The following is a 19,869-nucleotide window of genomic DNA, read 5'->3' on the forward strand; positions in this document are numbered from 1 at the left end:
TATATATAAAATAGCTTGTCCTGACTGACTGACTGACTGACTGACTGACTGATTCATCATCGCCGAGCCAAAACTACTGGACATAATGAAATGAAATTTTGGGGATACATTCATATTAAGATGTAGGTGCTCGCTAAGAGAGGATTTTTGGATATTCCTTCGCTAAGGGGGTGAAAAGGGGGGTGAAATTTTAAAATGAGTCGATCTATATCTCAAAACTTTAAAAGTTTACAAATGTAAAAATTGGTATTTAGAATCTTCTTTAAAAATAAGGAAATACGTATTTTTTTGTTTTCAGAAAATCCCAATAAGAGGGGTGAAAAAGGGTGAAAATGGGGGAAAAAGGGTTGAATGCCTTTAATCAGGATACCGGTACTTATATCTCAGAAACTGAAGGTATTACAGACCTGAAAATTGGTACTTTTGATCTCTTTTAAAAATAAAAAACACGTATTTTTTTGTTTTTGGAAAATCCAATTAATGGGAGTGTGAAAAGGGGGGTGAATTTTTAAAATCAGTGTATCTATTTCTCAAAACTTTGAAAGTTTACAGATGTAAAAATTGGTATTTAGAATCTTCATTAAAAATAAGAAACACGTATTTTTTTGTTTTCGGAAAATCCCAATAGGAAAGGTGGAAAGGGGTAAAATGGGTTGAATGCATTTAATGAGGATACTTATATCTCAGAAACTGAATATATTACAGACCTGAAAATTGGTGTTTTGGATCTCCTTTAAAAGTAAAGAAACACGTGATTTTTTGTTTTTGGAAAATCTTATTAATGGGGGGGGTGAGAGGAAGTGAATGTTTAAAATGAGTATATCTATATCACAAAACTTTTAAAGTTTATAGATGTAAAAAATTAGTATTTAGAATCTCCTTTAAAAATAAAGAAACACGTATATTTTTGTTTTCGGAAAATCCTAATAGGAAGGGTGGAAAAGGTTGAAAAAGGGGTCCAATGCCTTTCATGAGTCTACTTATATTTCAGAACCTGAAGATATTACAGACCTGAAAATTGGTTTTTGGGATCTCCATTAAAAATAAAGAAACGCGTATTTTTGTGTTTTTGGAAAATCCAATTAATGGGGGGGGGGGTGAAAAGGCGGTGATTTTTTAAAATGTGTCTATCTATATCTCAAAACTTTTAAAGTTTATAGATGTAAAAATTGGTATTTAGAATCTCCTTTAAAAAGAAAGCAACACGTATTCTTTTGTTTTCGGAAAATCCCAATAGGAAGGGTGTAAAAGGGTGAATAATGGGTTGAATGCCTTTAATGAGGCTACTTATATTTCAGAACCTGAAGATATTACAGACCTGAAAATTGGTATTTGGGATCTATTTAAAAGTAAAGAAACGCGTATTTTTTCGTGTTTGGAAAATCCAAATACCGGGGGATGAAAAGGTGGAGTGAAATTTTAAAATGAGTGTCTACATCTTAATACTTTAAAATTTACAGATGTAAAAATTGGTAGTTAGAATCTCTAAAAATAAAGGAGCACGTATTTTTTTGTTCCCTGTTGAATGCCTTTAATGAGGATATATATATCTCAGAAACGAAAGATATTACAGAACTGAAAATTTGTATATGGGATCTCCTTTAAAAATGAAGAAACAGGTATTTTTGTTTTTTTTTGTTTTTGGAAAATCCAATTAATGGCGGTTTAAACAGGAGTGACAAATTGGGGTGAATTTTTTAAAGACTATATCTACAGAATATCTTGGAAACGTAAAATGTTACAGACGTAAAAAGTGGGTGTTTGGAATCTTCTGTAAATGTAAAGAAACATAGGTGATTTGTTTTTGGAAACTCCACTTAAGGGGAACTCAAAAGGGGTGAAATTTTAAAAGAGAATTTTTACAGTATATCTAAAAAAAATAACATGTTACAGAAGTGAAAAATGGTATTTTTATCTCTATTAAACATAAAGAAACGTGTATTTTTAGATTTCGGAAATACCACTTGGGCGGAGGGGGGGTAAAATTGACTGAAAATGGTGTCGAATTCTTTTAATTAGGCTACTGATATCTCAAAAATGAAGATGTTACAGACGTGAAATTTGATATTTGCAATCTGCTTTAAAAGTAAAGAAACATGCATTCTCGGAAAATCCAATGAAGTGGGGGGAGGGGGGTGAAAGAATTGAAAAATTAATTGGCTTAATTGTATGAGAATACATACATCTAATAAAAACTACAGTTGTTACAGACGTGAAAATTCGTATTTGGATCCCCTTTAAAAAACAAAGAAATACGCGTTTTGGGGGGGGGGAAACCATCTTGGAGGGCGGGAGTGTAAAGGAGTTGAATTCCTTTCATGAGGACACATAAATCAAAAACTGAAGAAGTTAAGAGTCGTGATAATTGGTATTTAGAAGATCATTTACTATTAAAGAAACAAGTTTTTTTTGCGGGAAAATTCACTTGGGGGGGGGGGGGGGAAGTAGTGTGAAATGAAGTGAAAAAAGTAAATTATTTTTATGGGGATACTTATATTTCAAAACTGAAGGTAATAGACGTGAACATTGGTGTTTGGAATATCCTTTAAACATAAATAAACAAGCCTTCTTTTACTTTTTTTGGGGGGGGGGTGGCGGTAAATAAACTTCACGGTGGTGGGGTGTAGAAGGAGGTGAGACCAATTGATTTTACTGTTCTTAATATACTTATAAGGATCCTCCGTTGCTCAGGCGGCAGCGCACCGGCCTCTCACACCTGGGTTCCGTGGTTCAAATCCCGGTCACTTCATGTGACATTCGTGCTGGACAAAACGGAGGCGGGACAGGTTTTTTTCTCCGGATACTCCGGTTTTCCCTGTCATCAGCCATTCCAGCAACACATAATAATAATTATAATAATAATAATAATAATAATAACGTTCCGGACCGTCGTCAAATGTGCGGACCGCGCTGGAAACGGCTCCTAGACGGGTAATGACTAAGAATGCAGTCCGGCTGCGGGTTCAGTGCCGCCAAGGCACCCAATATGACACCACGCCGTATCTCCTGAAGGATTTTATCCATATTAAAAATGATTATAGGAAAAGATGGCAAAGATTTACGGACCCAACTGACCGGGAGGAATGCCTGAGCCTAGCCCGGGAAGTACGAAATCGATTGCTGGAAAGGATGATTGAAAAATGGGAGGAAACGTGCCGTAATCTAATAGAAAACGAGTCAGATCGGGGATTTTGGTGGATTTTCGCAGAAAATGAGTCAGATCATGAATTTCGGCGGATTATATACTAAAACAATAAGCATTCAATTATAAATGTCAGTATAATACCGTAGCGAACCACGGGTATCTTGCTAGTTTCAGTATATAACAGTAAAATTAAGAGATCGTTTACTTCAGCCGTTATTTTTAATGAGTTAACAACTGCTATCAGCCACGTTATTTATGCATTGTTATACTCTTTCATTTGAAGTATTGAATTGGTTTGTATCTCTTTATCAATTATTTCAATTTTAACTGTAATCCTCTTTCATTTCGAATATTCTTTAGAGAACAGCAGTCGTTGGGTTTTAACTTATCGACTCCAACATCGCCTTCGAATGTCGATGAGAGAGCTCGCAAATGCATATAGTGAGAAAACTATACTGTACCAAAGATGATCGATCGCACTTTGTGGCAAATGTTTCAGTTTCCTTATTCAACAGCATCACCTATCTGAACTTAACCGGACTATAGGCTACATGTAATGAAAACACACTTCATGTACCAGTAGAAAAATGAGAACCTTCTTGCTATAAATTACATGATAATCTTTCCGTAATTTAACCAGACGCGAGAAAATATAAACTAACCTGTGAAATCAATATTATACACTCTGCCATATCCTGGGGCGTATCCCATTTTTACTTAATTGCAGTATTTAGCATTAAAAGTAAGCGATCATTTTGTCAGCCTTTATTTTAAACGAGTTAAGAACTGTTATCGGACACGTTATTTACACATTTACTATGAAAATATGTTCTCTTTCATTTCAAATTTTCTTTACGGAACAGCAGTCGACGGGTATTAGTAATCGACTCTGATATCGCCTTTGAATGTCAACAAGAGAACTTGCTAGTAGACATAGTGAGGAAACGATACCAAACAGAAAAAATCATGCACGCTTAATCACTCATAATAACGGATGTGTCAGTGATAAGGCTCTTGCTGTAACGGAAGGATAATACACACTTTAATATAGGAATTTTGAAGGGACAGCAAAACATTGTCAGTATAACGGGGTTCTTGTGTTATATGCTGTACTCGCTATAGCGAACTTCTACTGTACATTAACAAAAACCCAGCTTTTACAGAGTAACTTAAATTCAAAATTTCTCCGCGCGATGAAATGATGCATCTCCTGGAATGTGCAGGGATAGCTTTCCGCAATTCCACTTACTGCAGTGTGTCTACAGTGTGCTTCATATTTGCTGAGTTCGAGTGAAATCATAATTCTTTTGTGTTCAGCATTTTAAGGAACACCACAATATCACAAAGCAGGCAGTGTGTAGAGAAGCAGTATCTGCGAACAATGGCGATGCCGACAGTTAACGAAAAAGCATGGCTCATATACTGCAATTAATTTGTACGCACCAAACAATATTGCCAATGCCGATGAAACTGCGTTATTTTTTTAAAAATGCGGAGCCCAAATGGACTTGTGGTTTTAATGGAGAGAAGGGCCAGCTGGGAAATTGTACAAGGGCGGGGGTCCCTGTACTGTGTTGCAATTTACACAGAAGTGAGAGACTTCCTTCACTCGTGATAGGAAAGTTCAATAAGCCACGATATTTTAATGTCATCAGGCACTTTCCATCCAAGTAAAGGCATCTAAAAATGCAAACAGTGCAGTAATCCAAGAGATAAAGCATTTGCACAACGAGGCCACATATTTGAATCGTGTTTTTTTCTTTCATTGCGTGAGGTTATATTTGCCAGTGTTTTATCCAAGTGCATTATTTGAATAATGTCTGACTCGTTGGCTGAACGGTCAGCGTACTGGCCTTCGGTTCAGAGGGTCGCGGGTTCGATTCCTGGCCGGGTCGGGGATTTTAACCTTAATTGGTTAATTTCTATGGCACGGGGACTGGGTGTATGTGTTGTCTTCATCATCATTTCATCCCCATCACGACACACAGGTCACCTACGGGAGTCAAATAGAAAGACCTGCACCTGGCGAGCCGAACCCATCCTGGGATATCCCGGCACTAAAAGCCATACGACATTTCATTTGAATAATGTAAATGCACCTTGTTGGATACATTTCAGAAATTGTGTTTTCCATGGCATTTGAAAAGTTTAAACTGAGAATCAAGGTGATTGCATGCATTAACGGGTCTTAGAATGTTTTGTGATGTGGCAAGGGTAGGCATTTCCAAATTACGAGAGAAGTGCCATGGCAGGAAATCATACAAGGATAGTCACTGTACTGTGTTGTAATGCAGATGAAAGCGAGAGACTTTCTCTCCTCGTCATAGGAAAGTTTGATACTTCTTCTTAATTCTCAATCCTAAGATTGGTTGGGAGCAATTTGTCTTCTCCACTCTTCTCTGTAATCCGCTAATCTCTTCATTTCCACATATGAGCCTGTTCCTATATCATCTCTGATCTGTCTTGAATATTAACTATGAAACCATTGTGCCTATAGAGACGGCCAATTAATTGGTCTCTTCTCTTTCTTGTTGTTGCTAAAAAAGGATCTTTCTTCAACTATTCATCAAAGAACTTTTTCATTGGTGAGTTTTGCTGTCCATGAGATCTTTTCCATCCTCCTCCAGCACCACATCTCAAATGCTTCCAGACGTTTCTTATCACATGCACTAATAGTCTACGTTTCTGAACCATACAAGGCCACACTCCAGACATAGCACTTAATGAATCTCTTCTTAGTCTCCACATTTAAATTCTATAAGCCATGATATATTAAGGGCATCAGGTACTTCTCATGCAAATACCAGGCATCTAAAATAGTACAGTAAAATAGTAACAGGAATCCACAATGAATAAAGCACTTGCATAGGGGAGCCAGTATAGATTTCTCCTCGTCTTTGAATCATGTACTCTTTTTTTAAAATATTTCCTTGCATGAGGTTATGTTTGCCAGTGAGTTATCCAAGTGCATTATTTAAATACTCTAAATACATGTTGGAAATAGTGGGGGTTTTTTTCATGGCATTTGAAAGGTTTAAACTGTGAATCAAGGTTAATTGAATGCAGTAACAGGTCTTAGAACATTTTGTGACATTGCAAAGGTTGGCATTTATGAATTACAAGTTGGCGGTTAATTTGAAATCACGTGATTCAAAGTCCGAATTTTGTATCCCAATGACTTTGAATTAATGAGGTTTTACTGTATAATTGTGTGGTGAGTTCAGATCATTAGATGAATACTAACCTGGCATTGTTACTGCCAGCTCCTACAAGCCCCATACAGAATATGGCATTTTGAGCCACTTCTATATCTGAGTCATGGGACAGCTTATTGAGAACATCAAGTATTGGGAGCTGAGGGTTGGAGATAGAAGTCAGAGCAAAAGCCAAGGGCACAGCTCGACGAATAGCAGGCTCTCCATATCGACCCTGAAATACAAAAATATATAATTCACAACCAAAGAGTAGAAAACAAAATAGGCTACACTGATTACAGATCAAAGAAAAAATGTAGATATAAAGCAAATATTGAGGCGTCTTCAATTAAAGCTACCATTTTCTCCACTATGTTTCATGCCAATCAACATTTCAGGTGACGTGTTCATCTCTGTAGTAATTCCTTTGAGAATATTTTCAGCCTTTAAATTCTTGTTCTTGTTACTAGTTTACTGTAAAATTGGCAATACTTGATATAAAGTTGTTTAATACTGCATTTGCTTCTAATGCTAATTCAAAACTTTTGAGGTGATTCATAATTTTTAGATATTCTTTTAGCATGTTCTTGTTATGTTAACTGTAATAATAGCGTCTACAACTAAAAGGAGTATTAAAGTGTTAGAAGTGTGTGTTCTAATGGTGAGCAATTTGTGATCTTCATTCGTGTGCATCATCTTTGGTCAAGCAATTAGTTATTCCTTGCAACAGAGGTGATGATCAATATGCATGTGTTTCTGTGTTCAGTGTGATGACTGCGAGTTTTGTACTGTTTAGTGTGTAATGATTGTGATGGTAATAATATAGTGTGAAAGTGAAACCCATTGTTGATACATAGCTTCCTCCTGTTAAATAACCCCATGGGGCCTGCTCAGGGTTTAAACCCCACCCCCACCTCCAATTCGACAAATGAATCACCAACAGCTTCATATGCCCTCACTCCATCTGGGCACTGCAGAGAAATTTTGAAATGAACCCACACTTTTAGCATGCAGTCCAGTGATTAAGGAATTGTATACCACCACCTCTCCTACCTGGTTGGCCAACATTCTAATGGTGAATTTCTTTCCTGCTAATGGGATTCAAACCAGCTAACCATGGTGACAGACCATAAAAACATGATGCCTTAACATCATAACCTGCAGGTGGGCTTGAATAAAAGCTTTTTTTAAAAAATTCCTTAACTAATTATTTTCACTTTACAATCTGGCCTAGAGTGGGCTTGCTGTTTAGACATAGAATACAGGCATTAAAGAAAAGTTTCTAGGCGTGAATTTTATGTATCTTGAATACCATACAAGTGATTTCTCAAAAGAGCAACTGAATACTTCATATTGTTAATTACGATATAGTCCTGTAATTTCTTAGAGACCTTGAAGTGCCCTCCACAACTGATCAAAAGTTTGAACATTGTGAAGTATTTTCTAACAGTACCTATGGAAGTATAATGGCTATCTACAGCCATGATCATGGTCAGATCAAATGCTGCATTTGGAGGTACAGTAAAACCTCATTAACCCCTCAGCGTCGCAGCCATTTAAATAGCTTCCTACCCCGCGGCCGGATGAGATTTCAACTACGCGCGACTGAAATACATCGATTCACTTAAAGCATTACTACAAGTATAAGAGTAGCCCGATTTTCACGAAATTTGGAATTCCTTATGACAGAACTATGTATATGCAGATAATTACATAATTGTTTCACATTTCCTTAGTAATTTAGTTCCGTGTGATAGAGTTCGAAGCACTCTTTGAGACAGGGACTCAAGTCACACTCCTGCAAGCAGTACACTTATGTCTTCTTTTCGCCGTGTTTTGAACACAGGATACGATATCTCTGAGGTTTGGATTTCCAACTCTTGGGTGCTAATTTCCTGATAAAATGTCTTTCCCGCAACCTTGGAACTGTATTATCTGATGCGCGCCGGCCTTGAATATTTCGTTCCCCTCCCGAGCGAGCGTATTTTGTAAACAAACCTTTCACCAGCTGAACCCGATAAGGTAATTGCTCAATATTTGTCTCTGTGACCTGTGTGAGTATTATTAGAGAATTTAGCAATCAGAATTCACCGTTGAAACTTCTCTTTGACCTGTATAATTATCTATAGTTTACTACATGAAATTTCCAAGTACTGTTTCCTCCTCATCGTCACTCTCATCATTTACCACTGCTACATCATCTATTTCATTATCACTGCTGCTTATACTGTCACTACTACTTCCAACTAAACTTTCATCTGAATTATACAATATTTCAAGCACGTTACTGTCAGTCATACCACGGCTGAGCGCGGCGCGTCACACGGACTGATGAAGCTGCAGCGAGACCGAAAGCAACAGGACAAAACTGAATGAGGGGAATAACATTTATGACAAAACAAACCAACTCGATACATATTTCAGATGAAAGGTCGAGACAACGTCTTTCAAACGAGATATATACCATGAACAACTGGTTGTCGTATCGTATGACAGAAAACAGCACTAACTGACGCCTACACAGAGCGCTCGTGGAGAGTTACGAAAATATTACAAGCTGAGAAATAAAGAAAAATATAATAAATAAACTGCACTCCCAATGTACAAATAGAGCAAACAACATCACACGAAAAGACAAACTTCTCAGATCATCATTTCTTTATTGTATTCTGTGGGAAAGAATGAAGCAAACAGACTTTAAAAAAAGCAAGAGATTAGTGCTCAGACTTATTTGACAAATAATTATCCTTGCAAAAACAACTACATTATAACGAATTTTCAATTCTTATTTACAACGCTGATAAACCCGAAAATGTCTTCTTGGAAACAAAACAATTTGCATATCAATAACTCCAAAACTCTTCGCGCTATAGCCGTAAATGTGAAACCATGTATGGGTCTATACCATGTATAGAGGTCGGCGGCTACGGAAGAAAAGAGGGTCTATACCACGTATAGAGGTCGGCGGCTACGGAAGAAAAGAGGGTCTATACCACGTATAGAGGTCGGCGGCTATGGAAGAAAAGAGGGTCTATACCACGTATAGAGGTCGGCGCTGAAGGGTTAAGACATTTCTGCGGGAAATAATGAAAAAAATTGTTACGCGAGAAAACGTGCTACTGAATACATGAATAAAAACTATTCAACAGGGATATGGAAACACTAGATACAATTTTTTCTGACATGAAGGCATTTTACATTGTTTATGTTGTATACAAGGAATCGGTATACAGAAACTCAACATAAATTTATTGCTTCAATAAGTTTTTACACAATATGTACAAAAATATAACTAAACTTTTCTTGAAGCTGGATGAACTTGTACACAATTAATGATATTAACAGTAGACTGAGGGTGTGTTGAAATATACACTTTATACACATGAGAGTTCTATACACACACGAATCTATCTTGAGGAGATAGTCTGTCAAATAAGAGAGAGTTCAAGATAGTCGAAAACTATCTGCTTGTAGAATTACTAGTGTAACTTGCAATGAAAGTTCGTACTAACAGAATGCTAGTAATTGCTGTAGGCTTGTCAGGAGCTGACATAAATATTCACAATTAATAGAATACTAATGTTGATGTTGGAGCATAAGTGAGGATTGTGGGATGAGTAGAATACTGACATCAGGGCTCGATGTGGCTACAGGAAGCGGGAGGTGAGGCAGTGTCTAAAGGTGAAACCTCACAACCAGAATTTCGTCCACCTGTTCGATACACATGTTTAAGAGGGATAGCCTCCATGTTCGACTTGCAGTGTAATCTGGTGTTAGACACTGGGGAGTCATGGGAAGTAGCGGAATGCTGCTCCTTTTTATAGCGCTGGCTGACGTCACAAGCAAGCGCACTGCAGTCACCTCGTAGAGTCTGGAAAGATCCGGGCTGAGGCGTGTTGCGGAACTATCAGGCGCAGAGCTGAGATCGCGAAGGACACACAACAGTTTATCCATGGGTACAGTGAAAACTATACCATTTCTAAAGATGAGAGGAGAATATTAAAAGGTGTGAAAAATATTAGAGAACAATTATGAAAAACCTTTTCTGCTGGGGATTATAAAATAACAGAACAATGAAAGGTGTGAAAAACACCAGACAACAAAAATATGAAAGCATTTGCATGGGGGTCCATGAAAATATCAAGTATTATTGCAGATCACACCTTTTCTAAAACAAATGGTTGCAGAAACCTTTTATTTTGGACCAGTGGGTTATTAAACATTATTTTCTGGTCACACTCTTAGACAATGAATTTGAGGTTACACTCAACCAATGTGTGAATGCGACTTTGTTATTCTTTGATCTAACCACTGATGAAGGGAATGGTTGAGATTTCCCGAAACATGTACGGTTTAATAAATAATGTTTCTTTCATTTAATGAGTGTATTGATCAAGGCGGATTTAAATAAACTATTATAAATAGTTATATTGTACATTCAGACCAGTCAATACGGACCAAACACAATATTAACCTATCATGGTTAAGTTTATTAAACCGACCAGCTCGAATGAACGAGTCAAAACTCGAAGGTGCGAGTTTCAACATTTGCACTACCTTTGCATGCTTAAAAATGTGGGTGCCAGTCCATTTTTGGATAGATTTTAATTTTGTCTTCATTAGTACGGGAATTTCATGACTTTTTCGAATCCATAACTAGGCTGTCACAAGACAAATATGCAACACACTAGTCAACTTCAGACAATTATGTTCCTAATCCGGATGTAGGCTATCAGGCGACAAATGTATGCTACCCTTCACCGCACCACTCCACACATAAACAATTTTTAATTTCTAAATGGAATGTGAAATACAAGCACAAACGGCTCAGTAATCTCGCTGCTAACCAGCAAGCAAAACGGAGCATTCCTGAGGCTAACGGCTTGCTTCCTGAAGATGCAACTTATCCTGTGAAGTTGAGGAATTCAAGGCCTTTTCCTGTTATCATGCAACTGTAGTCAGGCTCTTTCTTACCCAAGTTGGAAATCATGTTCCTTTCACAAGGGATAAAAAAATACTAGGGAAAATGTGATCGTACTTAGCGGTAATAACAAAAATTCGTGATGTGATAAGTGAGGTATTTTTATATAGATTTAATACGATGAGTATCAGGACTTCGAATTTACAATATGTTAAGCAGGAAAACATGTTAATGAGGAACACACTAATGAGGTTTAACTCTACAAGAATTATCACATTGTTATGTGTTGATAATATTGTGATTTAAGGAAAGGATGAACTGTTGGAATGTATCAATATGGAACTGCACACGCTACACCAGACACGTCAGTGTCCATAGAACACCACATCTTAGAATCACACAGAGTATTTAGAGACAGTCAAAACATCATTCCACTTGTCTTACCAGTTGGCCAAAAATCCTCATTGTCATCTCACTTCCAATCTCTTCTCCCATAGCTATCAGAGCCACTCCAAGTGTAGCCACAGCTTGCATGGAGGACAGGTCTTTAGCAGTGTTACTTTTTTTGTTTGTCACTTCTGGCTCCTTCTCTTTGCCTGTCTGACAGCAATGAGATGCAACTGACTCCTTTGAAGAACTCTCACCAGCAGTTTTCTGAGGAAAAGTCACAAGATGTCAAGGTGAAAAACTCAATTATAGCAACTAACATCCAGTACTAGAAAAGTAATGAAACAGAAAAATACTTTCATCAATGATGCCTGGGGGAAAGAATTGCCCATGTTATCACATTTTAAGTGTAAAATGCACAATTAGTAATCTGGAAAAGCAATATTTTAAGTAGTTAATATGTTTACAAAGTTGTCATTATAATTATTTCAATTTCTGTTCTTTTTCTGTTCCTACAATATACTTTTGTAGAGTAGGCAGTTTTTGTCCTTCCCTCTCAAGATGTGCATATAACAGGTTTTTAAAATCTGGCAGAATATATTAACAATGTTAAATAATCGGACTCACATCGTTCCACTTCAAATGTTAGCTCTTATGAAGACTATTGTTGATATGAATTTATTATTACTGCCCACTTTTCAGCTCTGGATCTATAAGTAATGTAAAGAAAGCCCCATAGCCTGCCCACCTACCTACCTGGTTGCCATACACTTCTTCCTACCCCTTCGCCCCTCAGCCACACGAAGCTCATATGACCAATTCTAGAAAATTGGTTTGGAAAAATCACTCATTTCAGCTCTGGTAGTAGGTCACAGTAAGTCATGGTCACCAATCCCCTCACCTTTGTCACAAATCTCCTTGGCCACAGGGAAGGCGTTACCGTCTAGGTCGCCCGCCTCCCATCTTCAGGGGAGGAATGAAAATTGCATTAAGTTAGATACATCTTTTTTTCAGTATCTAATAAGTACATCAACCAAACTCATGACTTGGTTCATGAAACTTTAACCTGCATGCATCAACTTGCTTTGGAGGTAGATATGGAAAGGCTTTTTTTTGAATCGGGAGAAAGAGAATTTCAGTCCTGGTGTTCCCTCCCACATGAAGGGAAAGGTGTCATTTCTAGAAGAAGTGTACACCTGCTAATAGATGGGTGAAGAAGCCTGAAGATGCTAAGTATAGACCAAGTTATAATTTTATTTATATTGATGAAAAGAATAAAGGGAATGTCAGGGGGCTTGAAGAGATGGAGTGGTGGTAATTATTGTTTTAAGAGGAAGTTCTGTTTCTTTTTTTTTTTTTTTTTTTTTTTTTTTTTTGCTAATGGTTTAATGTTGCACTAATACATTGAAGGTCTTTGGTGATGTAAGGATGGGAAAGGCTAGGATTGGAAAGGAAATGGCCATGGCCTTAATTAAGGTATAGCCCCAACATTTGCATGGTGTGAAAATAGGAAACCATGAAAAAAAAACTATCTTCAGGGCTGCCAACAGTGGGATCCAAACAAATCATCTCCCAAATGCAAGCTCAAAGCTATGATACTCTAACCGCATGGCCAACTCATTTGGTTTAAGAGGAAGTACAACAAAAGAAATGGATGTAGAAGTGGGCTGAGGCGGAGCCCATTTGCATAAGGATGGCAATGAAAGGAGTCACAGAGTTTGACGTTGCTCATTTGTGATTACAGGTCTTTCCTCTCCGTTGCTCTCTCTGCCCATACCAACCTGTCATTAACCCGTTCCTGTATTTTTCCTATCCTTATTTTAGACATGTTATCTTTGGTTTCATTATGTACATTATTTAGATCCCCTTCCATTATACAATCTGTATAAATATGAAGTCAGTTTGTACATTTTGAATACTGAGCTGATACTTCACTTTTACTTGGGTGGGTATATTAATCCGCGAGCAGACCCGTTGGTGCTAATTGACAGGAGTAGGCTATGTGTTGGCACTGGGTTTCACCTTCTCCTTTCCTACTGTTATATATCATGTAATTTATTTTATCTCATTAACTCCTCTAGGAGAGGTAGGACAACAGTGGATGTACATGGTACTAAATAGAATCTGGAAAGAGAATGTAATACCCAATGACTGGAAGTAAGGAGTCAACATCCCATTGTTGAAAAAAGGTGATAGAAAGAAATTTACCAACTACAGAGCTATAACTCTGCTGTCACATGGCCTCAAAATCTATGAATCCATCCTTGAGAGCAGGATTAGAAAATATGCTGAACCTACACTTGAGGAGGAACAACATGGATTTAGACCTCATAGATCAACTATAGACCTCATTTTTGCCACCAGAATGCTCTATGAGAAGTATTGGGAGAAAGGTAAAACACTTATAACAGTTTTTCTGGACATCGAGAAAGCATATGACCATGTACCACGCAGGCATATATGGGAATGTTTGAGACATAAGAAAGTGCCCGATGACATCATAGCATGAGTAGAACGATTATATGATGAAACCAAGTGTTGTGTCCAGGTCCGGGATGGACGGTCAGGTTGGTTTGAAACGAAGAGTGGAGTTCAGCAAGGAAGTTGTCTTTCACCACTTCTCTTCATAATCATAATGGATGAAGTTTTTAAAGCGGTTAAGGGAAAGGATCCAACAACTAATGTCCTGGTTTTTGCTGATGATGTAATGGTTTGGGGTGAGACAGAAGCGGAAGTACAAACTAGACTAGATCTCTGGCATGAAGCTTTTACAACCTTAGGTCTCAAAATCAGCAAAACAAAGACAGTTGGCTTGGTGATGAGTAGAAACTTTCGAACTGTTCATCTAAGAATTGGAGATGAGGAGATAGATACTGTAGACAACTTCCAGTATTTAGATAGTGTTCTGTCATCAGACAATACCATACATCAAGAGATTAGTAACAGAATACAGAAAGCTTCCAAATTCTATCATGCTGTACGTCAAATACTTTGGGATGAAACATTTCCATTAATTTCCAAGATCAGCTTGTACAAAATATATCTAGTACCTATACTGACATATGGCCTGGAAGCAGCAACACTTACTGGACCAACAAAGAGTCGTCTTCAGGCAACAGAAATGAAGTTTCTCCGTTCTTGTCTACAAAAAGCAAAAATGGATAAAATAAGGAATGTGGATAGCCGACAACAGCTTGGATTGGAAAGAAGCCTTGCTGGAGACTCTAGAAGTGAAAAGATTGCAATGGTATGGTCACATGAAAAGAATGAACCCTCACAGGACTCCTCGAACATACTTTGACCATAATGTTCCTGGGAAGAGACCAAGAGGAAGACTTCGTGATGTTTGGGAAAAACAGATAATGAAGGATCTTGAAATTAGAGATGTGAACTGGTGTTGCATATATGAGCAGCATCTGTGGATGGATAGAACAAACTGGAGGAGGCTCGTACACAACCGCACCCGGCTTGCTGGAGTGAAGAAATGATGATGATGATGATGATGATGATGATGATGATAACTCCTCTGATGAGGTTGATGTCAGGAAGGGCAAACAGTCATAAAAGCTCACTACGAAGTTTCGTCTTACTTCTTACCCAACCCCACTGAGAAACAAGATAAGTGTTGCACATACATACTTCACTTTTGTATGCGATGAGTTTAATATTTATTTATTTGTTTGTTTGTTACAGCATCCTTCAAGGAGAATTTGAGCATCCTTCAAGGAGAATTTTAGAGGAAGTCCTGAACACAAAAGTACAAAATATCATTGATATCTTCCTTAATAGAGTAATTGGGAATATTTAGGAAGAAACAAAGGGATAAAATCAGAAACAGAGAAATCAGACAGAGAATTGGATTCCTAAACTGCAAGACAAGGTAGAGACCAGAAAGCTGAAATGATATGGACACATGATGAGAATGGAAGAGGACAGAGTTCCAAAGTGAATATTTATGCAGAAAATAATAGGAGGAAGACAACGGGGGTCCCAGGAAGAGGTAAATGGTTATGGTGAAGGAGATTGTAGAGAAGAGAGGAGTAACAATAGAAGAAATACTGGAGGAACGAAGTGAGTGCTGGAGACATAGAAAACTGTGAAGTTTTCGATTCAAAACCCCACCCAGAAAACTGGAAATGAAGAAGATGATTTCCTTATCATAGTCTAATTGAAATAATGTGTTTTGCTAAGCCTAAATGTCTAAAAGGTATTCCCCATCATCTATTCTCCTTACATATTTTGTGACCAGGCGAGTTGGCCGTGCAGTTAGGAGCGCACAGCTATGAGCTCACATCCGGGAGATAGTGGGTTCGAACCCCACTGTCGGCAACCCTGAAGATGGTTTTTCGTGGTTTCCCATTTTCAAACCAGGCAAATGCTGGGGCTGTACCTTAATTAAGGCCACGGCCGCTTCCTTCCCATTCCTAGGCCGTTCCTGTCCCATCGTCGCCATAAGACCTATTTGTGTTGGTTCGACGTAAAGCAACTAGCAGAAAAAAAAAAAAAAAAAAAGCAAATTACATATCTTAGTGGTGGGCGAGATGTGCTGAGAAGGGGAGGGTCAGCACTAGTAACAGGTGTCTGTCTCATGGTCAGTTCTATTTTGCCTGCTCTAGAGTCAAATTAGCAGTCTCTTTTTACATTCACACGTTCAGAATAGGATATTTAACCTTGTGTATAAAGCAGCTCTGGAACTGTAGACATCCGTAAATGACTTAGCATTATATTATCATACCAATTATTCTGAAATGATCACTTTTGCTTGCTTCTGATTCACTATCTAAAAAAACTTCAGACTCTGAATGTGGTTGTATTCAGTATCTGAAGCCATAGTGAACTGAAAGACATGTGAACTATGGGAATATTGCAGGTAAGACCTAACCTTCGGTGGGCGGAAGTGTTCTATGTCTGTACACAGATTGAAAATATGGCAAATTAAAACTCGTCCAAACATATCCAACACTATACTCCGCACGGCTTTACTTCTAAACTGATGTTTCACAAAACAAATGAGCATTGCTACTGCCGTGAGAACAGCTGATGCAATATGACTGTGGTAAACAGCTCTTGTAAAATAAAATACCTACTCAGAAAAGCTAATGAATCGGGATTGGAAACAAATTCACAAAAGCTACACATAGTAACAACATTCAACACTTAAAAAAAGATACATTATTAAGAATAAAAGAGAATGAGGAAATAACATATCACTCGCCACTAATTGCTGGCATAGGAAGACCTACAAAGGGAACACCCACTGACCTCAGAGTCACTTTCTTGCCACTTATCTTTCCCGAACTACACTGAGACATTCTAAACATGCACGAACTAAGTACACTAACCAATACATGGACGTTAAATAACAATAATACTGAACTACTAAACCTGTACTGTAATTTTACTAACTTATGCTATGCTAAACTGTAAACTATGCTATACTGTACTATACTAGAAAGATAAAAACTTATATGAAAAGCACAAATTACTGGAAAAAAAAAATAGCAAAAGATCGTGAACCAGCAAATATGCTGAGTGAGACAGATTAACCATGTGGTGAATGTAAATATTAGAGTTGGCAACTAGGTTTCGAGATCGCACTCTGCCTATATAAGTCAATATGAATGGCAGCTTAGGATTCGTTGGATGTCTATGTTTCAGCACATAACCACCAGATAGAGCCAAAATTGGCCAAAACATCTAGAAGTAAAACAGTGCAGAGTATAGCTATAAACATGCACGTATACATAGCAAAAATGATTTTTCCTGAATATTGGATGCACTCCATTACAGTGATGCGTAAAAAATTATCAAAATATTTTGCTACAGCATAAGAGTCATTCCCAAAAAATTAGCCCTTATATTAAAAAGAATTGAAGATGACCAGTCTTGGAGTTGACATTTTCTAGTTGGAGGTATTACCTGTTGTTCCTGTTTGTCTCCCTGAGTTACTCTTTCCTGGCAAAATATGTCCAAAATTTTGGTATAAAAAAATAATTAATAATAGGCTCAGATGTTATGTCAAAATGTGAGGATAACATTGGCCCTTAATTTATATTATATATTGGAATAGCAGTCAAAGGCCATGCATCTAAATTACTCACATCAGTCTCCATTCATCAGCTGTTTTGTTCTCCAATGCATTCGAGACAGTCTTGCGCTCAGAAGACTCACCAGTTGAATTTCCATTTTCTGACTTTTCAAATAAAAAATAACTTTCATCTACATCAGTGGATCCAAAACTGAAACTATCTCTTGTTCACTGGTCTTTCTACTCACCATCTCGCTAAATAACACTATAAATTGTAAAAAGCCGGTTGCACACTACCAAATACGTTGTTTCTTGTTGCTTGTAATAAGCCAGGGAAGAGATAATGGCACTCTGTTCATGGATTCCCATTCAGCCAGATTTAAAAGTGTCCTTTACTGTCATCTGTTGAGCTTTTTAACTACTAATACATTAAGTTCCACTCGTGGGCAACCTGTTTCAAGATTTAATGTATTAAATTCCATTCTCTGACAAAAGATAATGGTATGGACAATAACTAACATAAGGGCAAGACAGTCATATTCCTTAGCTATTCATAAACCTTAAAAAAACACAGATACTTCACAAGTGTAGCCAAACTACAAGCAGAAATGTAACAGCCTGTGCTTGGCAGACAAGATCCATCAACCAAACTGAAGGCCATGAAAGATGCTAAGAATCTGCCTTGTCATGGCAAATGGGTTTAGCTTGAACTCATCACATGCAGCAGATATAAAACTTTAGAACTATCAATTAATGAATATTTAACTTTTTCTTCTTATTTTTCAGCACAAAGTGCATGATTTAAAATATTCCTGTAATCATTATCTTACCTCTTCAGGCTCATAGTGTTCACTACAAATGTGTAACATCTCCTGTACAATTAACACATCAGCAGTTCCTGCATAGGCACACATCAGAAGCATTGTCTGGGACATTGACTTAAATGGATCTGGTAGAACTTCAAGTGCTGCAGTTGTAGCCTCAATGGAATCCTTACGACCTAGGAATGGAGAGTCATGATCTTGAAGAAATGTCATTACAAAAGGTTTAACTAAATATTCCGTACTTAAAAGTGACAATTTTATCAATTAGCAATACACTGTTTGTATGCCTAGGTTATGGTTATGGTTCACGTGTTATTTCTAAAACTCAAGACTTAATTTAGCACTTGTATACAATAACTTTAACTCCAGTTTTAGCACAGTGTTGTTTATCTAATGTTTTAACAAACAATTCAATCAGCTCTACAGGGTTATCTCGCAGTTTTAGAAATACAACTTGGCAGTTGCTATTTCTTGCTAGGAAGACCATCTATATACCACACAAAGATATCATCACAAGCTGATAATACGGTAATTACCTAAAAAGCAGAGTCCAAGAGCAAGGGGCAGGAAACGGTTGTAGGTGTTGCTGAGCTCAGGTTCGCTGATCTCTAGGAGCACTTGTAGGATAAGAGAGGTGACGTCGTAGTTACAGGTACCCACAGCCACCAAACCACAGGCTAGAGCTCCCACAACCATCACTTCAGTTGTAGACTTAGAATCACTCACGACAGGTAGCAACAGACTCAGGACATCCTCTCTATTGGAGCCTGCATATGCTAGACCCAGCCCTAAACCACAATAATAAGCACATAGCATACATAGCATCCTCTTATAATATAATGCATTTCTTTCTTTGATCATGCATATGAATCTTAGAAATATCAACAGTAGAAACTGGTTTATATGTTATCCATGGGGAACAACTTGAACTACTTTTAATTTAGAAACTACTTATAAATAGACATGATACAGTCTTTTGGGCTAATGCCATGTCAAGAAAATAAGGTAAAATTCTTTATGCAGGGGGACGATGACCTTCAATGATAGGCACTTTAAAACAACAAGCAGCAGCAAATTCTTTAAGTTTCGCAGAGAACTTTGCTCTGCGTCTTCAGAAGAAAATCTTGAATGTTCACGAGAAAGGCTTCTCAAAGAATGAGGTTTGAATTTAGACATTATAATAGAAGTGGAAGTGGTATGTTTATTCATCACCAGATGGCTCACCGGACGTGGTGCAGCACTAGTGTTCGAAGCAGAAGCTGATGGAACCATCAGAATCAGTCTGAGTGGGAGTCACATAACATAACAGTTACATAAGCATAGGAAAGGAACAAACAGGTGTCAAATGGAGTCAGAGATAGGAGGGGAGA

The 19,869-nt window shown here is 37.6% G+C and overlaps 1 protein-coding gene across 1 annotated transcript in view; it reads right to left on the reverse strand.

Annotated features, from left to right (window-relative positions):
* LOC136876904 (26S proteasome non-ATPase regulatory subunit 2) overlaps positions 1-19,869 on the reverse strand; it is a 165,786-nt gene that overhangs the window by 43,408 nt on the left and 102,509 nt on the right. The window contains exons 11-14 of the mRNA XM_067150658.2: positions 19,036-19,287; positions 18,506-18,675; positions 11,705-11,914; positions 6,390-6,574 (exon numbers count right to left, since the gene is read on the reverse strand). Of these exons, the coding sequence (XP_067006759.2) occupies positions 6,390-6,574; positions 11,705-11,914; positions 18,506-18,675; positions 19,036-19,287 (817 nt within the window). The remainder of the gene's footprint in view (positions 1-6,389; positions 6,575-11,704; positions 11,915-18,505; positions 18,676-19,035; positions 19,288-19,869) is intronic.

This window comes from Anabrus simplex, chromosome 7 (genome assembly GCF_040414725.1).
Source record: "Anabrus simplex isolate iqAnaSimp1 chromosome 7, ASM4041472v1, whole genome shotgun sequence".
Lineage (NCBI taxonomy): Eukaryota > Metazoa > Arthropoda > Insecta > Orthoptera > Tettigoniidae > Anabrus > Anabrus simplex.